The sequence below is a fragment of the Marmota flaviventris genome, chromosome 8 (genome assembly GCF_047511675.1).
Source record: "Marmota flaviventris isolate mMarFla1 chromosome 8, mMarFla1.hap1, whole genome shotgun sequence".
In the NCBI taxonomy this organism is placed as follows: domain Eukaryota; kingdom Metazoa; phylum Chordata; class Mammalia; order Rodentia; family Sciuridae; genus Marmota; species Marmota flaviventris.
In genome coordinates, this window is record NC_092505.1 from 47497802 (window position 1) to 47521245 (window position 23444).

Genomic DNA, 23444 nt, shown 5'->3' on the forward strand with positions numbered 1-23444 from the left:
TTAAAAAATAACATTTAATTATGGAATTTAAAATGTAGTATATCAGACATTACAAAAAGCACAGGAAATACAAAAACCCAGGAACCTAAGCTGTGTTGGCAGGGTGGAGGCTGGGGTGGTGTATAGTTCAGGCTACAATGCACGAGGCCCTGAGTTGATCCCTAGCATTTCAAAAAATAAAAAGAACACAACTATAATAGCAAAAATCCCCAAGAACCTACCATCCAAATTAAATTAAGTAGATGTTAGTATTTTTTTTTTTTTATTAATTCCTGTTTCCTTTATGTTTTTAAAGCAGAGGAACAGCATATATAACTAAGGCACTAGTGCCTCCTTTCTTCTCTTTCTAGCAATAACCACTATTTTGAATTCAGTTTGTGCCACTTTCATATATTATTTTTTTTTACTATAGGTGTAGCTATCCATAAAATAAATATATGTATGCTTAATGGACTAAAATACATGTAAGTTATGTATTTATATTATAAAAGTTTTATAATTTTTATTTTAGCGTGACATTAAAAACACATCAATTGTACTTTTGGCATAACTTGCTTACCTAAAAACATAAATGAAGTAGCTTCTAAACTTTTTTGTCTATAATCTGCAGAATGATACATGTTTTACATTGTGACCTAGTACATATCACTTACATTTGTATATATTTATGTGGATAGCATGTATATAAAACTGAAATATAGTTTCTCCAAACCATAGTCTCTTGTGTATGTGGTATACTTTGTCATTTTCTAGCCTACTTATTTATTTTCTTGAAATACATAATATCTTTATTTTATTTGTTTCTATTTTTATGTGGTGCTGGGATCAAACTGAGTGCCTCAAGTATGCTAGGCAAGTGCTGCCACTGAGCCACAACCCCAGCCCCAAGCCTATTTATTTTTAAAGTACTTGTCTCAGACTTAGTAAATTGTTCTTATGATCTAATAATAGTGTGGCATACATGATTTGGAAAACATTACTCTGTCAGGAAGAGTGGGTAGACACCTGTAATCCTGGCTATTTGGGAGGCTGAGACAGAAGAATTTGCAAGTTTAAGGCCAGCCTGGGCAATTTAGTGAAGCCCTATCTTAATAAGTGAAAAGGGTTGGGGATGGAGCTTGGTGTGAGAGTGCTTGCTGAGCATACATGAGGCCCTGGATTTGATCCCCAACACAGTGGGGAGAGGGGAAGGAAAAGAAGAAAAAAAGGAATGTTATTCTAAGATTAACATGAGAAAATTGATGAACTATAAAAGCATTAGCTTTTCTATTATAATAAAGGTGCTTCAAAATAAGATAATATATTAAAGTAGCATTTTTTAACACATGATTTGGTTATCTTCATTTGGGTTAATCTATTTCAAATATTTATTGTCTATAAATTAAATCCATGTCTGACTTATCCTGTGTCAGCCTCCCAAATAGCCAGGATTACAGGTGTCTACCCACTATTCCTGACAGAGTAATGTTTTCCAAATCATGTATGCCACACTATTATTAGATCATAAGAACAATATCCAATTTAAAAATTGGATATTGATTTAAGTGTTTTAGAGAGTGAATGTTAGTTAATATAGAATTTCTTCTCTAAAGTCTGTTCTGACCATGATTTACCTAGAATCAAGGAGAGCTGTCAGGAAAGGAAAGGGATCTTGGTTGGCTTAGACATTGACCGTTGCCCTGTCACAGTGCACTATATATGGGTCACCTTGATAAGACTCTTCTTCCTTCTGGCCCTTGGATTCCTCACCTATCAAATGAGGGTATTCACTATCTCATCTTGAAAGCACGTTCATTTTGTGAAATATAGAATGATTTGGATCAGGGCCTCAAGTACTAGATTTTTCTGAGAATATATCTGATGAAAAAATAGAGCTTTCTATTGGAATTACTGGTTTTGCAGTTACATTTGAGCAAGTGGTAAGCAGGCCCTATTCAGTTTAGTATGGTTCTTGAGCAAGAATGATTCCTTCACTATAAAAATTTCAAATTAATTGCCACATCACCAAGCTCTCCCTACTCTTTGTTGCATTATTTCTCAGTGAGGAACAGAACTATTGTGATGTACATGTAAACATACTTCAGTACCTAGATGGCAGGGGAATATTCATTCTGTTTCATCTAAGTGTTCTGAATAGCAAGTCCAGAGATGCAGAAAGAGATCCTAAAACTTCTGAGAGACTCTCAGGGATGGGTTCTTGAGTCTCCATTGCAGTAATTTGAGACTTTAGGGAATTTTCCTTTTTAAACAAACAAACAAACAAACAAACAAACAAACAAACAAAAATGTGTGTTACATGATGTTTGGAATAGAATGAAAACTTACCACCTAACCTCATGTCCTTGAAATAGAATTTTTCATGACTTCATGTTTTGTTTGTATGTTTATTTAAAGAAGCAGGTGTAAACTGGACCTTAGAGACCATCACGTTCCATATTTTTTTAAGAAAACAGGCCAACAGATGCTTTTGCCTGTATCTTCAGATAGAGGCAAAGTTAGGCATACATTCCTTATTCCTCTAGGGTTCTCATTTTCTTTGGGTTTGTAGATTATATAAGGCAGTTTTATGTGTAGAGAGATCTCGAGACCAAACTCTAATTCCCATTAAAGAATGTGATTATTCTTGAAGTATAAATCTGTTTCTACATGTAGGACTATGAATATTGTATTTTTCCTTACAGACATTGGAATAGACATAACTTTTCTAGTAGAGAATCGCTTGTACTGCAGATGACTAAAGCAAAGGCTTTCTTGTGACTCTTTTGACCGTGCAAGAACTCAGATTTTTCTCAGTAGCAATTTATAAAGCATTATTGAATCTTCTCTTATTTCAGCAATATTTATCCTTCCCTATGGAGGTAAATTAGGATGTCTAGACCTAGAGCTCTGATGGCTGTGATTAATATTATCACTTCAGACAAGGGACCAGGGCTAAGTATTCTGTGACACCTTGTTATTGGCACTGAGCAGACACTATATGGATTTTTGTGAATGAAGACTTTCTACTTTATTAACACTATTTTATGCTTTGTAAGTTAAAAACTTGGTCATTTCAAAACCTTAGAATTGTTTTAAGTAAACAAAGTTGTTTTTATGTTAAAGTACTATTAATGAGCCTTCTTGTCTGCTCTTCCTCCCTCATGCTCTGCAGTGTGCCGGGATTTTGCTGTCCTGGAGGACCACACCCTGGCTCACAGCTTGCAGGAACAAGAGAGTGAGTAATAGTCCTCATTCCTGTGCCTTCAGATTACCATTTTATGTAGTAGCTTGAGGCTGGTTAAGGTGTGGTAGGGATAGAACACAGTCACTGGGCTACCCTGTACATTCATTCTGAAGGATTTGTCTTGGCAAATGTCACCTGGATAAAGATTAAATTTTTGAGTGTTTTGAAGTGAGTCTTCTTTCAAGGATTAGAAGATTACTGAGCATATAGGAAGAACTTGAAATTCCCTCCCTTGTAAAAGGGAGCAGTGGTAGTAACCACATCTGAGCTATGTCAGAGGTTGGCATAAGAATCAATTCTCGCCCCTTAGCCTGAACATCTTTTCCAGGCAATAATGGCATCTAGATTAGGTCATAGTGTAGATTTTTCTGAATATTTATGTAGTGTTCTGATGGGAAAATAAGTCAAAGTTATGTATGTATTTGTGGGCTCATGATTTGTGAATTATTAATTCTTATACCTATATAAAAAGAATTTTAAAATGCAGCTAAGAATAGAGTATCAACATGTAGTAATAGAAAGAGCATTAGCCCTGCCTTAGAGTATTTGTGTAGAAATCCTGGCACTGCCACTTTGCCATGTGACCAAAGGCAAATTAAGTCTTTTTGATCTTCTTTTCATTCAGGGAAAAGCTGGGAATAACAATTCCTCTGCTGCATATTGCACAATATTATTGAGAACAAAATGAATTAGTAGATGTGAAGCTATTTCTAATGATAAAGCTCTTTTTAAATTTAGTAGAATATTTATTACTAACAAGTGAAAGCATTATAATTTCTTTCTCCAATTGTTCTGTCTCAAGTTGAGCATCATTTGGCATCGAACATTCAGCGGAACCGTTTGGTCCAGCATGATCTCCAGATTGCTAAACAGCTCCAAGAGGAAGATCTGAAAGCCCAGGCTCAGCTCCAAAAGCGCTACAAAGATCTGTGAGGATTTGGGGAGTGGGAAAAAATGGTCAGGACTGTCTGTGCAGCAACTTGGGTGGCAGAGAAGACTGCTCCTGCCCCTCTGATTCCTTCTACTGTTAGATTACAAGTCCTACAGTGACTTTCCAATAGCTTTTTTGACAATTTTTTTGGTTATTGAAACATTTGACTAGGAACATGTGGATCATGGTGAACTCTGACACTTAAGCTATTAAGACATTGGGCCAGTTGGTTGACCTTGCTGAGATATATACACTAAATTTTTTCTTTTCTTTCTTTTTTGGGTAAGCATAATTTTTTTAGTCTTTGCTGTTGAAACTGGGGAAAAAAATCCAGATAATTAAATAGTTAAAAAACATCATTTCAAAGCCATACCATCAACTCTCTATAACCACAGTATAATTGACATTTTAGTGAGCTTGCTGTCAGACTTTTTCTGTACATCTGTGTTTGATTATTTGTAGACACTAATGTCCTAGTCTATATAGCATTTGCAGAATCTTGAGGAAAAAAGCCTATCTTCCTGTAGAGTGGCCCCAGTAGGGTATGTAATATGGTGGTGTAGAAGAAGCATGCAGCTTTCCATTGTTGGGTCTGTGGATCAGATTCCCTATGTGCCACACATTTTTTTTGTGTGTTCTTAAGGAAATGATGTTATTTCTTTGGACCTCAGTCTTTTCATCTTTAAAATGTGACAGTGTCAACCTCTTTGTGTCATTATCATGAGGATAAATGAAGTAAAAATATGAAGTGGCTCATAGTATTCAATAAATTGTGTTTATTATTTTGTAGGAAAATGTAGTCCTTATTTTTTGTATTCATATTATTTTCACCTTTTTTTTTTTTTTTTTAGTGAACAACAAGACTGTGAAATTGCTCAGGAAATTCAGGAGAAGCTGGCTATTGAGGCAGAGAGACGGCGCATTCAGGAGAAGAAGGATGAGGTATAACTTTGTTAATACCCTTCCATCCCATGCAGGAAGGACTGCTCAGATCAGGAGCAAATGTTTTTATATTCTTATTTTTAATAGTGGGGATTGAATCCAGGGGTGCCCTACTACTGAGCAGCTATGCTCTAACCTTATTTATTTATTTATTTTATATAGTTTTTAGACATGTTAATGGATAATTTGTCCTAAGGTGTAAATTAATATCCTGGAAGTACTGAAACAAAGTACCCCAACGTTAATGACTTAACAGAAATTTATTCCTTCATAGTTTTGGTTAGAAATCTAAAATCAAGATGTTGGCAGGGTTATGTTTCCTTTTGAGAAGGATCATTCCTTGTCTATTCCCAGCTCCTGTTGACTCCTGTTTTTGGCTTATAGCTGCATCATTTCATCAGCCTCTGCCTTCATTATCATATGGCATGCTGCCTTCTCTTTCTCTTTTTCTTTTATTTTTGGTACCGGTGATTGAACTCAGGGGCACTCGAGCACTGAGCCACATCCCCTATTTTGTATTTCATTTAGAGACAGGGTCTCACTGAGTTGCTTGCAACCTCGCTATTGCTAAGGCTGCCTTTGAACTTGTGATCCTCTTGTCTCAGCCTTCCAAGCTTCTGGGTTTACAGGTGTGTGCCACTGCACCCAGCTTGTCCTCTCTTCTTATGGATTGAGGACCTACCTGGTATAACCTCAGCTTAACTAATTTATGTCCACAAACACCCTGTTTCTAATTATGGCTGCATTCGGAAGTTCTGGGTAGAGAGAAAGTATTGGGAATACTCTTCAGCTCACTAAAGGTTTCTCTGCCTGGGTTATTCATGCAGGTTTAGAAAAAGCAGATTTTGGAGCCTGAAATAGAGTCAGGGTTTATTAGTTTTTGTAAGAGGCCAGGAACTATCAATTATTTTCACTCTTTCTTTTCTTGATGTTTTTACTTTCCTTTGATTTGTTGACTTAAATAACTAATCTGTTTGATTTTATATATGTTTTTAGTTGCATTTTTAAAAAGTCTTCAAATGACTGAAATGAGCAATAATGCTTGGTTTGTGAAAAGACTTGAACTTTTAGTTAACTGTTATTTGCTCTGGTGTTATATACTTGCACCACTACATACAAACAATGCACTTCAATTAAATCAATTCTGTTTCTCCCTTTTTTTACATCTATTATGCTGTTCTTGGCTACTGTCTTGATTTATCATTTTTAATAGTAGGTATGATTTGTTATATAGCCAGAAATAACTTTGAGGGTTTAGGGGGTGCTATTAATAAATAACATACCCTTGGACTATGGGCAAACTGGCACATTTTACCCTATTAAATAAATATGATCATGGTCTTCAGTAAACTAGCCTATATGTACTGCTATTTTCACTGAGCCACTCTTGTTCCTCTACCCCCTCTTATTCAAGATTAGATTACTATGATATACTTGGTTTGAATATATTTAGTTGTTCTAGAAACAAACTATGATTATGTGATAATAAAAACTAAAGTAAGAGAGCTTATTTGGGGTCCTTGTTATCAACACAGGAGGCTCTTTTTTACTACAGCATGTGTTCTTCTCTATAGTAAAGACTGCTTTGAGAATGAAACTGGTGAATGAAATGAGTGATTATATTTTATAGACAGTAAAGCTTCTATTTAAAAAATAACAGAGGAACTAATTGACTTCTAATAAATGCTACTGGTGTCTGAGTTTTTCCCTCTCCTTTCAGAGAAAAACAAGATAAAAAGAGAAACTAAAACAGTTTATTTTAGGCATGTAGAATTTAAATAGTAAGCAATTTAAGTGGTCTCATGAAATATTATGTAAAATAAACAAATGTAGTGATTTTACTCTATTTTTCAGATTAAGAAATTAAGTCTTAAAGAAGTTTCTAATCCCAGGTTATAATAAGATGCCAGAGAACTGTTTCTATGATTAAGGTTTCCTGACTGACTGCTTCTGACTTGGGTATACTGTGTTACAACAGAAAGTCTGTGGACTTTGGAATTTAGGCTGACTTGGATGTGAATTTTAATTCTTAACTTTAGCTGGATGACTTTCAGCATCTAACTGTGGAGAACCTCAGGTTCTAAAATGAGTAAGACTGTTTAGTTGCATCTTAAAGGGCTATTATGAGGTTTCAGTGAGATTATGTATATCATGCCTCTGGTACATATGAAGTTAATAATTGTTCTTTCCTCTTTGCTTTCCTGCGAGGTAATTCTTCATAATTCTGCCCCTTATGACTATCTGGATTTCTCATACAGAGATATATGTGCAAAAGTAGAGGAAAATTAAACAGGTTTTAGTGTGTCCCAATATGGTGTGGTTTATGGGGTCTTCAAGCATTTACTTGCCTTTATAGACCTCCCACTAGCTTTCCTTCCATCACTAGTTTGACCTACTGAAATGTTCCCCCTTCCCCATAGAGTGGAAAAGTTAAATGAGGAATACAGTTGTCGAGATTTAGTAGCTGAAAGAGATTAGCCCCTAAGAAACTGCATTCACTTTTTGACCTTTCACCTCATGCTTTAGAAGATGGCTACTGTCAGAATGTCCTTTTGTCTTAGTTGACTAGTACATTATCAATATTAAATGATCAAAATGTACATTAATGAAGTTTGTCATTGAAGGATATATAATAGTGCTGTTTATTTTAATCCATTGGAAATAGGATGCCTCAAAGGCAGAGGAGATTAAAACAGTAGTGCTAATTCTTCTGGCCAGTTTTTGGGAAAGTATTGCCTGCTACTTATGAGCAGTCCTAAATATTATTTTTATACACACACACACACACACACACACACACACACATATATATATATATTGCTTCCTGGTAGAGTCTATTTAATTAATAACTGAATCAGCAGTAGGGCTATGGAAAATTCCTCTCTGGATTTTTGCCTAAATCTGTTAAGAGATTTTTGAGGTTAACTCTCTTAGCTAGTTTATAACTCCCCAAAATAAATAGATGTAAAAACCCAAGCCCTTTTCTGTGTAGGGCAGAGATTTATTTCTGAACAGCATTGGTCATGAGATGTAATGGAGTTTTCTGGCTTTGTGTGGGTAAATTAGCATTTCCAACTTTGTTATGATATAATTTAATTGCATTTGTTAACTCAGCACAGATTTAAAGAAAGTAGCATTTCCATTCAAGGAGACAGATGTAGAAAAGTTGGGACTTTTTTTTTCTGTCTTTTTACTTTATGGATACTTTCCTTTCCTTTTTTCCCCCTCTTCCTCCTCTCTCTCTTTCTCTTCTTTTTTCTTTCTTTCTTTTTTTTTTTTTTAATCTTTTTTAATGTTATGCCTTAAATATGGTAGTTAAATTTCTCTCTAGGTGCCCTGTTGAAGGGACTTGCAGCCTTTGGATGTGCAGTACTATGAGTTTGTGATTAATAAAAATAGATTACTGCCACTGAGATCTCTCTTCAGTTACACCATAAGCATTTGTCAGTTTTTAGTAAAGCCAAGGAATGCATTTTTGGTTGATTTGACTTAGCTATTCTTAAATGTATTCTTAAATAAAGCTCTTATGTGTGTGTGAGATTTGGACTTTACTCCAAATATACGTGAATGTGCAACTATTTTAGGAACAGCTTTTTTTTTTGGCTTAAGTAAACATTAGCATGGCCAAACATGTCATGAAACATTGTGGCACTGGTTCAAGAGTTTGAAACCATTTATAATGTGAACTGTTCAGGGATAAACTTAGTAACCAATGTATATATAAAAAAAAAATAATCTAGTGGTAGTCCTGGTACTTATTCATAACACTCTTAAGTGACTAGAAATTTCAAAAGAATCTGAAAGAATATTTATATAAGTTAGTAATATTTAGAAACGAGCTCAAATAGCAACACATTTTAGTTATTAAAAAAACTTCTTTATTTTGAAACCTTAAAGATGAATTTATATTTACATGAGCAGAAAGGGAGATGAGAGAGTAGCTTTTAGTTGAGAAAGTTCTTTCTTCTTATCCTAGTTATGTTGATGTTTTTACACCCATAGAATTGACAGTATTCTGTTTTCCTAGATAACTCCTTGAGTTATCTGCTTTATCATATATTATTATATCTGTTTTGAGATCTATACTGAGTTGGATGATAATATGTTAATTGCCAGTTAATAGGTTTTTTTTTTTCCTTTCAGTCAATTGATAATCACATTTTTGGATCTCCTTTTGATTGTTTTAAAATATATCTCCTCTTTTTGAAACTCACTACAATTGTGGATAGAGAAGAAAACTTTAAGGTAGAAGTAACCCTGATATAAATCATATAAACCATGATAATACTCTAAGAAACTCAACACCATGATTTGATAATCTGTTATCTACTTGGGAAAGATGTACCCAACTCCCCTGGGCTCTACCTTGCATGTCTTATGTTATACTAATAGATTTGCTTTTGACCCTTCATAAATAGATGAAAACTTTAGGGATATTAACTCTATATTCTGATTCCCTACTGGTCCACAGCATCATGTTTGTTTCCTTGAAGAATATCAGTAAATCTATGTTTTCATTAAAATGACTCTCTAGTATCATTCTAGAGATTCTTAATTGTGCCCTTTCTTATGATTATATATTCAAATTTTCAGAGTTGAGTAAGCTTAGATAACAGAAAAGGGAGAGGTGAGATGTAAGTTCCCATTCTAGTTATCGTACTTCCTGGAGAGTTTTCTGTAGAACAGGGATATTTCCACTTGTTGGCCCCAAATAAGTTTACCTAATAAGTTAAAAAAAATTAAAAATGACTTTGAAATGGTTTAAACATTTCTGTAGATGTGTTTCCCCAAGTTATGTTGTGTAGAACAGAAATTCCACAAGGTTCATATTAATAAATATATATCACTCAATATATAATAACGGGCTCTCTCATAAAATGAGTTTGGAAAATTCTAGGTTAAGGAAACATAATAGTTTCTTTAATCAAAGATTGAAGCATATTAATAGGCATTTTGAAGAGATGTGGTATATGCTCTCATTTGAATGCTTTTTTTATTAGACTTTTGAGTTCTGTGTTCTTCAGAATAGTTTAGGGAATGATATTCTAGACTACACTATCCTTTAACAGGAAGGAAGCTAAGGATTACAGAGATTGTATCAAAGGTGACTAAACTGGTTAGCTACATTGATGCATGGTGACTAATAATTGTCATCTTTAGCTTGTTTCAAAGGAAATTACTTCATTATGAAATCTCCCAGCAGAATTCATTGCACAGTAATGTTGGAAAGCAGGGAAGTGGGGTACTTATGCTAAGCCTCACCTATAATATAGTGGCAATTTTCCATTGAATCTTTTCCCTTCTTCAAGTCTAGCAAACCATTTCTTCACACCCAGGAGAAACTTACTCAAAAAAGCTATAGACAAAAAAGCTTAGGTAATAAGTGCATATTATTATTGTTTTTCTACTTGATCAAAACCATGCCCTTGACTAGCTAATAATACATTGTAAAGAAGGGACATGATTCTTGTCCTAGTTCTTCACACTGGGAGAGTGTTCATTATTGTGTATTCATTAGTACTAAATTCAATATCAGGAAAGCAATTATAAGGTCCCTGAAGTGTAGTTTATTAATTTCTGCTGGCAGTTAGGCCTGATAATTTTTCTTTGTATTTTTTTCCCTCAGTTATAACAGGAAATTTTGGTTTTGTATAGAACACATCACTTAGAGAAAATTGTTGGATGCTTAGTAAAATTGACAACTCAGGGAGGTGTTTGTATTTTTTTTTTTCCCTTGGTTAACTGTGTAAGAATGTGAGAACATCTAATTTAACAGATTATAGTTTGGAGAAGCAAACTGTTTCTCCCACCCCTCTTTCCCTTCCTAACTGATTGATATATTACTTTCTTAGACGTCAAAGTAACGAAACTGACTTAGGCATTGGTGCCTGGTAAACATGCACAGATGTATTAAAATGATGCATTAAGTAGTCAAACGCATGTGAATTGAATAATTCAGTCTTCATGACACACATAAATAGTAGAAGCTTCAAAGAAATTTATATTAGTAGTTATTGTTTCTCACCCAATATCTTGTTAAAGCATCTCTGCTTGAATTAGAAGGGAAAGAAAACCATCTTAACTTTCAGACTTACAGCATACTTTTTCTGTTAAAGTGTTAGAAATTCAAGTTTTAGGCATGAGAAGTATACTTGTGTTAAGTAGGATTGTATCCTTTATCTCTCATTCTGAGTTGGAATATTTTATGAATGCCCACTCAAGTGTCTGACACTGTGTAGTATAGACTTTTAAAAATAGATTATTTACCCCCCAAAAAATACATACACACATCTATACATATATATGTATACATATACATACATGTATATTTTTTCACTTAAGAGCAATGTGTTAATATATTTTAAGTTTGCATTTAGGCATTTACTTAACATAAAGTCAATTTGTAAGGCTAGTTTGATAAATAGTAAAGAAAAAAAAAGCTGAAGGTATAGTGAACATCTTTGTTTATTTATTTATTTATAAATAGAAATGGATCCTTCACATACACCCCCCCCCCCTTTTTAAAAAAAATTCTGTTAGTTGTAGATGTTCCCAATATCTTTATTTAGGTTTATGTGGTGCTGAGGATCACTGAGCCACAACCCCAGCCCCAAATCAGTTTTATTTTACCTAGCCTTAGCATCCAGCATTTTGGCAGAGATGTAAAAAAAGTCTAGTTCACTCATATGGATGTTTTTTTAAATTGCTTTATAGTCTTAGTGTATTCCTCTGGACAGATTCAGAAGATTTCAAAAGAATAGTAATTTTTACTTCCAATTTTCATCACTGACATCTAAGCAGTTCTTGTGTTCCTTATTTATTATAAATATAGAGAATTATCTCTGATGGTTATTACCATTTGCATGCTTGAATATTGCTGCCATATTTGTTGTGAACCTTTATGTGTCTAATGAGGAAAGTGTATGTGAGCATAAAAATTTATATGCTATTTTATAGGACTTTCATAGAAATAGCCATCAGATTTAGAACATTGTCATTCTCCACCCCACAACCTTTAGTGACCCTTTATCTCCTATATTTTGGGCTTCAGACTTCCTATAATTCTCTGTGAGGAGTGCTTGTGATTCAGCCTTTGACTATCTTTCTCACCTTTTTTCTTCAATATCTCATGGCCTGTGTTCTGATTAGACTGCTGGTCATCTTCTAGATTGATGCCCATTTTAACATTCACAACTTTGCTGATGTTCTCGCTCTGTCTCTCCTTTCTATGTTGAAATTCAGATCTTCATTCAAAGCCTAACACAATGCAGAGTTTTGTACTAATTTCTAAATAATATTCCATCTTTTGTATTCCCATAGATATTTAACTTTTTTTGAGGCATTTATAGTTTATAATTTTATTAAAGTTATTTGCATGTTCTTTTGTTTTCATGTAGGGGTGGTAATGTTTTGAGAAGCAGAGTTGGAATGTTACTCATCACTCTCTTTCTCACAGTGCCTTTATAATTTATAAAGTTTTATAGATTACTGTGACCTTCCCCATACAGACTTAATGAATTGTCAGCTTAGATGAAGGGCCCACAAATGTGTATTTTTAAAATTCTGTTGTACAACCAGCTGTAGGTAATACTGTTTGAATATCTTGAAATTAGGTTAGACTTAACTTTCAATTAGAAAATAAAATCCTGTTTTACTCATCTGTATTATATGCCACTGCCATTGAGCAATCCAATCGTCTATGGTATTTGGCTAGCATGAGACTAATGCCAGGAAGTGTGGGAACCATGGACAAAGACCATAAAAGCTTGGTAGTAGGATATTGAACTTCATTATATAGAGATAGTTCATTCCCTGGTGGTGTTTATTTTCATTCCCTCTTGTCTTTGCAGGATATAGCTCGCCTTTTGCAAGAAAAGGAGTTGCAAGAGGAGAAAAAGCGAAAGAAACACATTCCAGAGTTTTCTGGAGCCAGTGCTTATGGAGATAGTTACTTTTATGAAGATGGAGGTAACCATCCCTGTATTATGACCTACTCTATTCTTAGATATAACTGCAAGACACTCTTTGGATTCTATCCATAAAGTGACCTTAGGGACCTGGGGATATTTCTCTTATCCCAGATATTGAGTACATTTAGATTTGTGGTGGGATTCTATTTATAAGGTAATGAATTCATCTGTTCCATAGTTGGATAATCAGAGCCATTTTTATGACTTTTAAACTTGGATATGGCTTTGTAAGATTTGGCATGTATTCTCCCGTGCTGCAGTCTCTTGGAGTGATGTATTATCTTCTAAGTACATAAAATAGAGTTTGAAAATGATGGATGAGTCTTTGCACTTAAATTTTCTCAAAGAAGTCTGGACATTGCTGTTTTAATTTGCAAAATGGTGTGAATAAAGAAGGCACACCATGCATCAGTTTCTGGGAAACAAAACTTTTTTTTCTCCATGCTTTCTTGCCTTTTAAACCTAGGCCAGTGATTTATCCTGCTGATGACAGACAATACTAAATTTTGAGATGCATTGTTTATTTTTATTTATATATTTTTTGCTTTCTTTGCTCTTTGATTACAATATATGTATAAGGGAATAGAGTTCTATTACAGTCTTGCTTCTCTGGTGTTTGCTTTGCAGTGTGGTGGTGGTAGTTGTGGTGGTGGTGACTCTTTATCTTAAATATGTGTTGGGAAATGAGTATTTGCAAGTAAGTTCAGCCCTTTTCAAAGATTTGTCTAAGGAATGACATCTCACGTGGTTTCAAGAGTCACTATTGAACATAAGCTTGAAGACCATACCTTGGGTCATGAGTAAAAAAAAACCTAAAGACAACTTCTAGATAGTAAAAATTTTAAGGTCAGTGATCCAAAAGGACCTTGCAAAACCAGTTATCAACTTTGATGTGTTTGTCTTTGATGAGTAGAATGGAAGCAACATATATGTAGATGATATGATTATTATAGTTTGAGTATAATCTTGAGCAGTCATTTTTTTGGGGGGGTGCGGGTAACAAGGATTAAACTCAGGGGCACTTAACCACTGGGCCATATCTCCAGCCCTATTTTGTATTTTATTTAGAGAAAGGATATATTGAGTTGTTTAGTGTCTTGCCATTGCTGAGGCTGGTTTTGAACTCTTGATCCTCCTTTCTCGGCCTCCCTGGCTGCTGGGATTACAGGTTTGCACACCGGGCAAGCAGTCACATGTTTTGTACTCAGTTTACTATGATCAGTAGGATCAGCTCTGTGGCCTATTTTTATAAGCAGGTTGATTCTGTTTGTTGCTTGATTCTTTTTTCGTAAGTGAAATGCTCAGATCTTTTTTTGATAACCATCTTTTTTATGCTAGTTTTTTTCTGATGAAATGATATATTACATCATTTAAAAAGAAAGAAAAGTTATTACTACATTTGCTATACTGGAGACCAGAAGGTAAAGTTATTCTTCAGCTGTAATTCAAATCTCAGAAATATTATCTTGTATTTTTTTTTGTTTTTAATTTTTAATTCTGCTCTAGAGGCATGCTCACTATAAATAAAACTATTTTAAAATTTAAATCCAAACACATTAGGATGGCAAATAATTAAGAATACTAAAATATTTTTGTTTGTTTTGTTTTTGAGAAGGGTACTTATGTTGCCCAGGATAGCTTGGAACTCAGGATCCACTTCCCAGGTAGCTGGAATTACAGGCATGTGCCAACATGCCCGACTGGTCTAAAGTAGTAATTTTAACATCTATGCTAACTTGAGTTGAAACTCAGACCTATTTGTTTTGACTAGACTACTCTTATTCTGATTCATCTCTAGGTAGGAGACTGTGTTAAGAATTGAATGGTTTCTCAGACACTTGAAATACACCTTATAAAAACAATCTATATATTTAATTATTTTTGTAAATTTGTAGAGATTGGCATATTTGCTTGTTTTTTAAAAATTTGTTCTAGTTAGTTATACATGATAGCAAAATATATTTTGACTCATTGTACACATATGGAGCACAATATATGCTGTTTTGAGGGAGTTGAGTGTGTATTGAAGAATAGGGAGTGGTGACCTGAGCAAGTGTGTGTAGATACTAGAATTTCTCTTGCCTCAGCTGTGGTGGTGCTGAGAGATTACATGTTGGTAAACATGTGATCCTCATTTATATGCCTTTAGTTAGGCCAAGTTGAATTCCACAGAGACCATATTATAATTTGGCTTATATTTATAAAGCAGTTTTTTGTTGTTTGCGGTGTGATCCTTTCCCAACACATCTGGGATAGTCCTTAATTGTACTTCTTTTGATTTTAGTTTGAGTTTTGCCTTACTTGCATAATCACAGTATAACATTACAGAAATGGTTGTCCTTTCAGCTTTTGTTTTACATAAAATTTAACAATTTAATCTTTTAAAAATGATTATATATAGATTCTCTAAAAATTTTGAAATTATCCAAAATGTTTTCAAATTATGTCACTTGTGAAATGGTTTATTTTATTCACTTGTGAGTCCATGTTTTTCTTTCAAAGCTACATACCCTGTATTACACTCATATGTATGATTATTTTTAAAGTCATAAGACTATGATTCAAGTCTTGTCCCTTCTTTAGAGCAACTGTAATTTTAAAAAAGATCTCTACTGCAATATCTTTAAGCCTTGTTTTCTGATCTGTAAAATAAGATTTTAAAAACATGTCCTTCACATGCATATTGAAAAAATCAAGTAATGTAATTTTGGTGAAGAACTTGTGAACTCTAAAGTACTATTTCTATACATTCATGAATGTTGTTATGTGTATATGTTGTTATGTGTATATAATATAGCATTTACCTAAAATATTTTATTTTGAATGATAAACATGGAAGTGGGGTGTGGGTGTGTATGCAATAAGGAGGTTATTTATATTTGCCAAATAACCTAGTCTCAAAAAGTGTCTAATTCTCAGTCCTCAGCTGGAAGGGGTTTTGAAGGACTGACACAGATATTCCACCTCTGTCTCTTTTCCCCTCAAATTTATAGATATCACAATAGGTAAACTAGAGAAATTTTTTTCCAGTCATTTCTGAAAATATAGTGACGACTCTGTAATAATTATTTCAACACATGTTCTTAGAATAAATCTACTATTGGGTTTACTGTTCAACAGGAATTTTTAAAAAACACAGCCTCACAAATTCATATCAAAACCAAACCTTTTCTGTTTCCTTTGATCTTAAAAGTAGACTCATTCATGTTACTTGTGTGCATATTGGTATCAACACTATAAACCATTGTTTCTTGAATGTGGTTGTCATTTAATAGCTGGTTATATCACATTATTGCACAAGCCAAATGATTCTTGCTCAGTTATAAAATAGACTTAAAATAATATTTTGATTAAAGGAATAGAATTTTTATTTATCATAGAGTAGTTATTTCATTTCACTTTTTATTTTTATGTCATATAAATTTAACTGTAAATTGTAGAGTTAAATACTTGTACAGATTGTTTTGATTATAGGTTTTAATACAGATTTATCTTTAAGATTTCCTTTTCTTCTGGAAAATGTAAGATGAAACTGAGATTTTTGGGTGGAAGCTGTGACACCCCTTTACACTATTCCTTTATCAGATTAACAGTATCAAAGCAACCGAACAGTAAAAACACACTAAAAACTAAGAAAATATAGTTCTTTATTTTCTCTACACCCCATCAAATGGTGATAGCTTTGTTACATGCAGTTCAGCAAATGATTAATTCCAAAAGGGAATGTATCTTAACTAAATTAGCAATTTTCTTTGGAATTAGGATTTCTTTATTTTATTCCCCAAATGAATTTAAAATTTTAAAAACACTAAAATCAGTACATTCCTTGGAAAGTGCATATTAATTTGCTTTTTTTTTCAGTGTGCTTGAATGAGACAAAAGCACCCATCATGTGCTCTTCTGAAGTTTGTATTAAATTTTGAGATTTATATATTTATTTATAAATTGTATAAAAATTTTTGGAAATATATTTAGGAAGTGACCCATTTTTATGTATTCCATTTTGGCATCCCCTTTTAAGATTTTTTTTCTCTGCCAAGATTCACTAAAATTGAGAACAGAATTATTAAAAGATAAAACATGGTTATTTATTCACCTGAAATTCTCCTCTTAACCTTTTCCACACTGAACTGTGATAAAGGGCTATTTTTTGAAGTATCTGGGAATGTTTGCTTTGGCCACAAAAGGGAAGTGGGTATAGGAATATCAAGATCTTTCTCAAAACTAAGCAGAAACTAGCAACATTCTGATATAATTTTATTGCCATTTCCCCTAAGAATAGTTGAAAGCCTATGACTGAAATCACAAATCTTAATTTTTTTTTCTATTTTATAAGACTTTTGAGTCCCTACTTTTCTCCCCATACTAGTACCAAAACAGTTTTATACAATACACTTTAATGTTCAACAGCTATATTCTTTGTTATTGGCAAATATGAAAGTACTCCATAAATTCTGCCTAATCAAGATCAAATTCTTCTTTCAGATTTCACTTAATTTTAGTTTTTCACCTTTCTGATTATATACCCAGAATCCTTTTTGTATACATGGAACATTTTAGTAAATACTCATTCTCTCTGCTCAGTTTGTTAAGCAGTTTTCTCCATTTTGAAAATATTAAACTTGGGCCCTGACTTCCTCTATGTAGTTAGTTCATACTCTCATTAAGTTAATTTGCATTTTTATTTTTCATATCCCTATACCTCCACTCAGACCAGCCAAGGTCAAGGAGGGCCAGGGAATTGGGTTCTGGATACTCAAGGTCTTGTAGACTACAGAATGATGGAAAGACTGTGAAGCAGAAGAAAGAGAAACCAAGACATCCACTGGAGAACTTAAAAGAGTTGGAAAAACATTGTTCACCAGAGAGATCCCTGTCTTCCTCCAGCTGGGGCAAAGTGAGAGATGATGCCCAAATTACCAGCGAGCAGCATGAAAGAAAAAAGCCTAGTCAGGAGAAGCTCCGAAGACCTCCACTTCCTAAGATCAATGGTGATGTGTTTCTGAGCACTCATTGTGATGACTGGAAGGCTAATGGTAGCCATGGAACTCATAATTGGGGAAAACAGTCCCAACACCAAGATCGACTTTCACCAAAGTCCTCACAGAAAGCAGGGCTTCACTGCAAGGAAGCTGTATATGGGAGGGACCATGGGCAAGGTGAGCACAGAGAAAGGAGACACAGGCACAGGACTCCTCCCTTCTCAGAGAGTGAGGAGCAGCACCATCACCATGACCCAGGTAATAAAGGACCACCCCATTGGAAGTCCTGGTATCATGTATATACATACAAACCAATGTCTTTAGTAAGCATGTTAAGCAAATCTCATTCCTTTCTGCTTCGTACTCATGTCCTTAAAAAAAATCCTGGATCCAAATGTCCATAAAGGTATTTACTCAATCTTAGGTCTGTAGGAAGAAGGAAAATATCTGTTACTTTTCCCCTTCTATGAGAATATACTGATTCCTTGGAAGATTTTTCCAGATCTAGGTTACAATTGGAGGTACCCATCCCAAATGTACTTCTTCATTTACCAAGACCATACAACAGAAATTTCAATACTCAGTGAAAACTCCTGAACTTCTCGTTTACTTTAGTGAACCCAGAAGATCTGGTGATATTTCCTTAATAATATTACCTGCCAATAGGACTGTAAATACTTTATTTTCTAGACCTCATCTTTCTCATCTGTAAAATGAAGAGTTGTGTAGGCAGTATTTTTATTTTTTATTTTATTTTTTTATTATTAATTGTTCAAAACATTACAAAGTTCTTGACATATCATATTTCATAATTTGATTCAAGCAGATTATGAACTCCCATTTTTACTCTATACACATATTGCAGAATCACATCGGTTACACATCCACTTTTTTACCTACTGCCATACTAGTGTATGTTATATTTTGCTGCCTTTCCTATCCTCCACTATCCCCCCTCCGCTCCCCTTCCCTCCCCTCCCCTCCCCTCCCTTCCCATCTTTTCTCCCTACCCCATCTACTGTAATACATTTCTTTCTCTTGTTTTTTTTTCCCCCTTTCCCCTCACTTCCTCTTATATGTAATTTTGTATAACAATGAGGGTCTACTTCCTTTACCATGCAATTTCCCTTCTCTCTCTCTTTCCCTCCCCCCTCTCGTCCCTGTTTAGTGGTGATCTTCTTCTCATGCTCTTCCTCTCTATTCTGTTCTTAGTTGCTCTCCTTATATCAAAGAAGACATTTGGCATTTATTTTTAAGGAATTGGCTAGCTTTACTTAGCATAATCTGCTCTAGTGCCATCCATTTCCCTGCAAATTCCATGATTTTGTCATTTTTTAGTGCAGAGTAATACTCCATTGTGTATAAATGCCACATTTTTTTTTATCCATTCATCTATTGAAGGGCATCTAGGTTGGTTCCACAGTCTAGCTATTGTGAATTGTGCTGCTATGAACATTGTTGTAGCAGTGTCCCTATAGTACTCTCTTTTAAGGTCTTTAGGGAATAGTCCAAGAAGGGGAATAGCTGGGTCAAATGGTGGTTCCATTCCCAGCCTTCCAAGGAATCTCCATACTGCTTTCCAAATTGGCTGCACCAATTTGCAGTCCCACCAGCAATGTACAAGTGTACCCTTTTCCCCACATCCTCACCAGCACTTGTTGTTGTTTGACTTCATAATGGCTGCCAATCTTACTGGAGTGAGATGGTATCTTAGGGTGGTTTTGATTTGCATTTCTCTGACTGCTAGAGATGGTGAGCATTTTTTCATGTACTTGTTGATTGATTGTATGTCCTCCTCTGAGAAGTGTCTGTTCAGGTCCTTGGCCCATTTGTTGATTGGTTTTTTTGTTATCTTATTGTTTAATTTTTTGAGTTCTTTGTATACTCTGGATATTAGGGCTCTATCTGAAGTGTGAGGAGTAAAAATTTGTTCCCAGGATGTAGGCTCCCTATTTACCTCTCTTATTGTTTCTCTTGCTGAGAAAAAACTTTTTAGTTTAAGTAAGTCCCATTTGTTGATTCTTGTTATTAACTCTTGTGCTATGGGTGTCCTATTAAGAAATTTGGAGCCCGACCCCACAATATGTAGATCGGAGCCAACTTTTTCTTCTATCAGGTGCAGAGTCTTTGATTTGATATGAAGCTCCTTGATCCATTTTGAGTTAACTTTTGTGCATGGGGATTCAGTTTCATTTTGTTGCATATGGATTTCCAGTTTTCCCAGCACCATTTGTTGAAGATGCTATCCTTCCTCCATTGCATGCTTTTAGCCCCTTTATCAAATATAAAATTGGCAGTCTTTTAATATAGGGTTTTCAAATTGTCAGATTCAGCTAGACTGTTTCCTAAAAATGCAAATTTCTGAGTCAGTTTGGGCATGTTTTACACCTAAAGGTAATTCTCATGAATTTAGAGTTTAAAAATTATTGTGTTGAGTTACATTTTGTGCTCTTTCTCCAATTCTAACTCTTCACTTGGTGTTCTAAAGCGCCATCACAAGTTCTTGGTGCCTGTATAGAAATTAGGTTAATGTTAGAGGTAAGTGTCAATGTTTTAGAACACCTCAGGCTTAACTCTGCAGTCCATTATTGACATAGTAATGACTCTCTGATGCTTTCCATGTGCCTTCAGCACTATTATAGCACTCTACTGTCTTGTATTTTAATTGATCATATTCATCATCTTTGTTTCTTTTAGCTCTTATTGAAATTTTACAGAGACAGAAGGATTGATGGGCAAGAGGTACCAAGAAAGAACCTGTTGTTCAGTCACACTCTTCTTGGTTGGGGAACTGGTTTCTAGGTTACAGATTCAGGGTGATTCAGTTGATTTTTTCCTATTATATTGTCTCTAATTAAAGGACTTGGTTATAAGAAAAATTAAAATTTACTTTAGCAAGCCATACTGAAAATCTACCAAAAATATTCTTGCCTTGGCCTTTGTGCTTGGATCTGAGCCTTGGAAGGTTATTAGTCAAGCCAAAAATATGGATATATAAACACACTCCCAAATTATATAACAGGGAAACATGAACAAAAAGCTATGGGGGCATAGAGAAGAGAGTAGGATCTATTTGGAGTAGGTTTATAAAGAAGTTATATTTCTCGAAATTTAGAAAGAGTTCTAAAGGTGGGTGCGTGAGGGGGATGAATGGTGATTACCTTCTTCATTTCTGATTCTATGAATCTGACCTTATAAATGTGCTCTGAGGGATGGTTAGCTTTTGTGGCTTCAAGTTTTGTTCTAGGGTGTTGTAAATAGGTTTAAAAAGCATGAAACTAAACGCTGAATTACAATCTCCAGTATTACAGTTGTGGAGGCAAAGGTTTGGTTTTATATCGCTAGTGTAGGATTTAAAAAAAAAATGATGTGTTGAGGTATGTGTTATGGTTACAATGTAAACTGCTTAGTGTCTATCCTTTGATATTTACTTTGCCTTATAAATTTTACCTTCACAGGCCCTGTCAGCATTTGCTTTTACAACCTTCCTGGAGTAGGCCAGAGGATTACTTTAAAATGTAATATCTAAGTACTGTTGGCTACACTGGCTGTTGAAGAAAACTCAATTTTTAAAGTTGTTACTATAAGCAAAAGTTTTATTTAATTTAATAATGAAGAAACTAGCAAGATGACAAAGCTAGTTCTAAGAGCATTTTCAAAACAACACTTATAGATTTAGTTGAAAAAGGAAAGCAAAATAAAATTGCTAAATTAAATATATGACTAGTTTACTTTTTGTAGGACAATGACCGTACCTAACCTTTCAGAGTAGCTTCTTTATTGCACTGTGTATCTGTTTCAGCTTATCATTGCTTTGATTTTTTTTCGCCTTGAAGTTAGTTTTTAAATTCTCTGGGCCTTGGAATATTTTGCACTTTCTTTTACAAATTATTAGTTAAATATACTATGGCATTTCCCAGGTGTCATATGGCTTATTTATAAAATATTCTTGCATGATATCTCAGACTCTTCCAGTCATCATTTAATTTTATCTCAAGCTTGAAATAAACGTATTTTGAATAGCAGTACTAATTTAAGCAATGTTATTTTATCAGAATTTATTTAAGAGGATGCTTCATGTATTTCATTTTGGGAAGTTCTTGTGTTCTCAAACTGGAGAAATGATAAACAGAAATACAAGGAACAATTACATTAATATGTGGAACTGTTGGAAATCTGGCTCACCTAGTTGAAGATAGTTTTTCTGATTCTATTTAAGCTGTTAAAATAAAGGCAACTCTTCCTTTAATCTCCTTTAATTAACTACATTTAAAAAATTTTTTAAGCATTACTGTTTTCTGTAATGACAGCCTTCCACTAAAGTATCTGGTATTTCTTCTTGTAATTAGAAAAACTCACATCACATCGCATCAGGAACAGAAAATCCTATAATGACTAGGCAGTCCTGCCAGTCTAGAAATCTAGTGTACTAGACTGGGATTTTCTATCTAATGAGACTTGTAAATACGAGTGGTACGGCAAAAGTTTAAATGAACTGTTTCCCCTCTAAATATTTGAGACTGAGAGTTATTACCTCAAATTCTAACTCTTATGAATAATTAAAGTTATCATTCTCTTTTTAACTGTAAGCACTAATGTTATCATTCTGTCAGACCAATTAAGACTTTTCATTTGACTACATTTTCTCAGCTAATTCTGTTGTGTAGAGTAGAAGGCATAATAGTGGAGAAAGTTTGCTGTCTTGAAATCTCAGTATATCCCACTTATCACTTCACTATATAGCAAAACTGGAGAAACTATTTGTATTGTATCACCTTCAATTAGGCTTTGGACTGATTATTAAACTATCATTTTTCTAGAGACTTGGAGTGTGGTATAGCAGCCTATCTTTTCTGCTGACCTCACCCAATACGAAGTTCCCTGTCTAATTTATTTCACTTGAAATCTCCTTTTCTAGATATGACTAAGCTAACCATAATTCAGGGAGGGTTAAATTTAGGGAGGTTTACATTCTACTTATCTTCTTGGGAGCATGCCACTGTTTTCTTGCTGTCCTAAACCAATCAGAAATTTAGGTTCAGAACAGCCCTCTCTACTCCAGCTCCCTGTAAGATTTAGTAGCTCTAGGGATGATTTCAAATGGTCTGTGTAAGTCTGGAGCTAAAATACTAGGTTTACTCTGCTTTCTCTGTGGTAAAAATAGAAGCATATGGGTCTGTAGCTTTTCAGTTTATCACAAGACTAGGCTGAAAACTCTACAAAGATGGGCTTCACAATATAACCTAAATTCTCTTCACTAAGTTCTCCCTTCCTTTCCATATTTTCAGCAAGTAAATCTAGTGTGATAAGGCATTTTGATAATGTATTAAACTAGTGGTTGCAATGTTAGTTGTAAATATGAATTATTTGGAAAGACTTAAACCTATCCAAGGCCA

At 34.3% G+C, this 23444-nt stretch overlaps 1 protein-coding gene across 3 annotated transcripts in view; it reads left to right on the forward strand.

Annotated features, from left to right (window-relative positions):
• The window catches only part of Ccdc50 (coiled-coil domain containing 50), an 85598-nt gene that overhangs the window by 33522 nt on the left and 28632 nt on the right, over window positions 1-23444 (forward strand). For 2 of the 3 annotated variants that reach the window (XM_027935962.2, XM_027935961.3), the window contains exons 2-6: window positions 3152-3214; window positions 4026-4152; window positions 5006-5096; window positions 12947-13064; window positions 17779-18306. In XM_027935962.2, coding sequence (XP_027791763.2) covers window positions 3152-3214; window positions 4026-4152; window positions 5006-5096; window positions 12947-13064; window positions 17779-18306 — 927 coding nt within the window. The remainder of the gene's footprint in view (window positions 1-3151; window positions 3215-4025; window positions 4153-5005; window positions 5097-12946; window positions 13065-17778; window positions 18307-23444) is intronic. The other variant, XM_027935963.2, reaches the window with a different exon arrangement.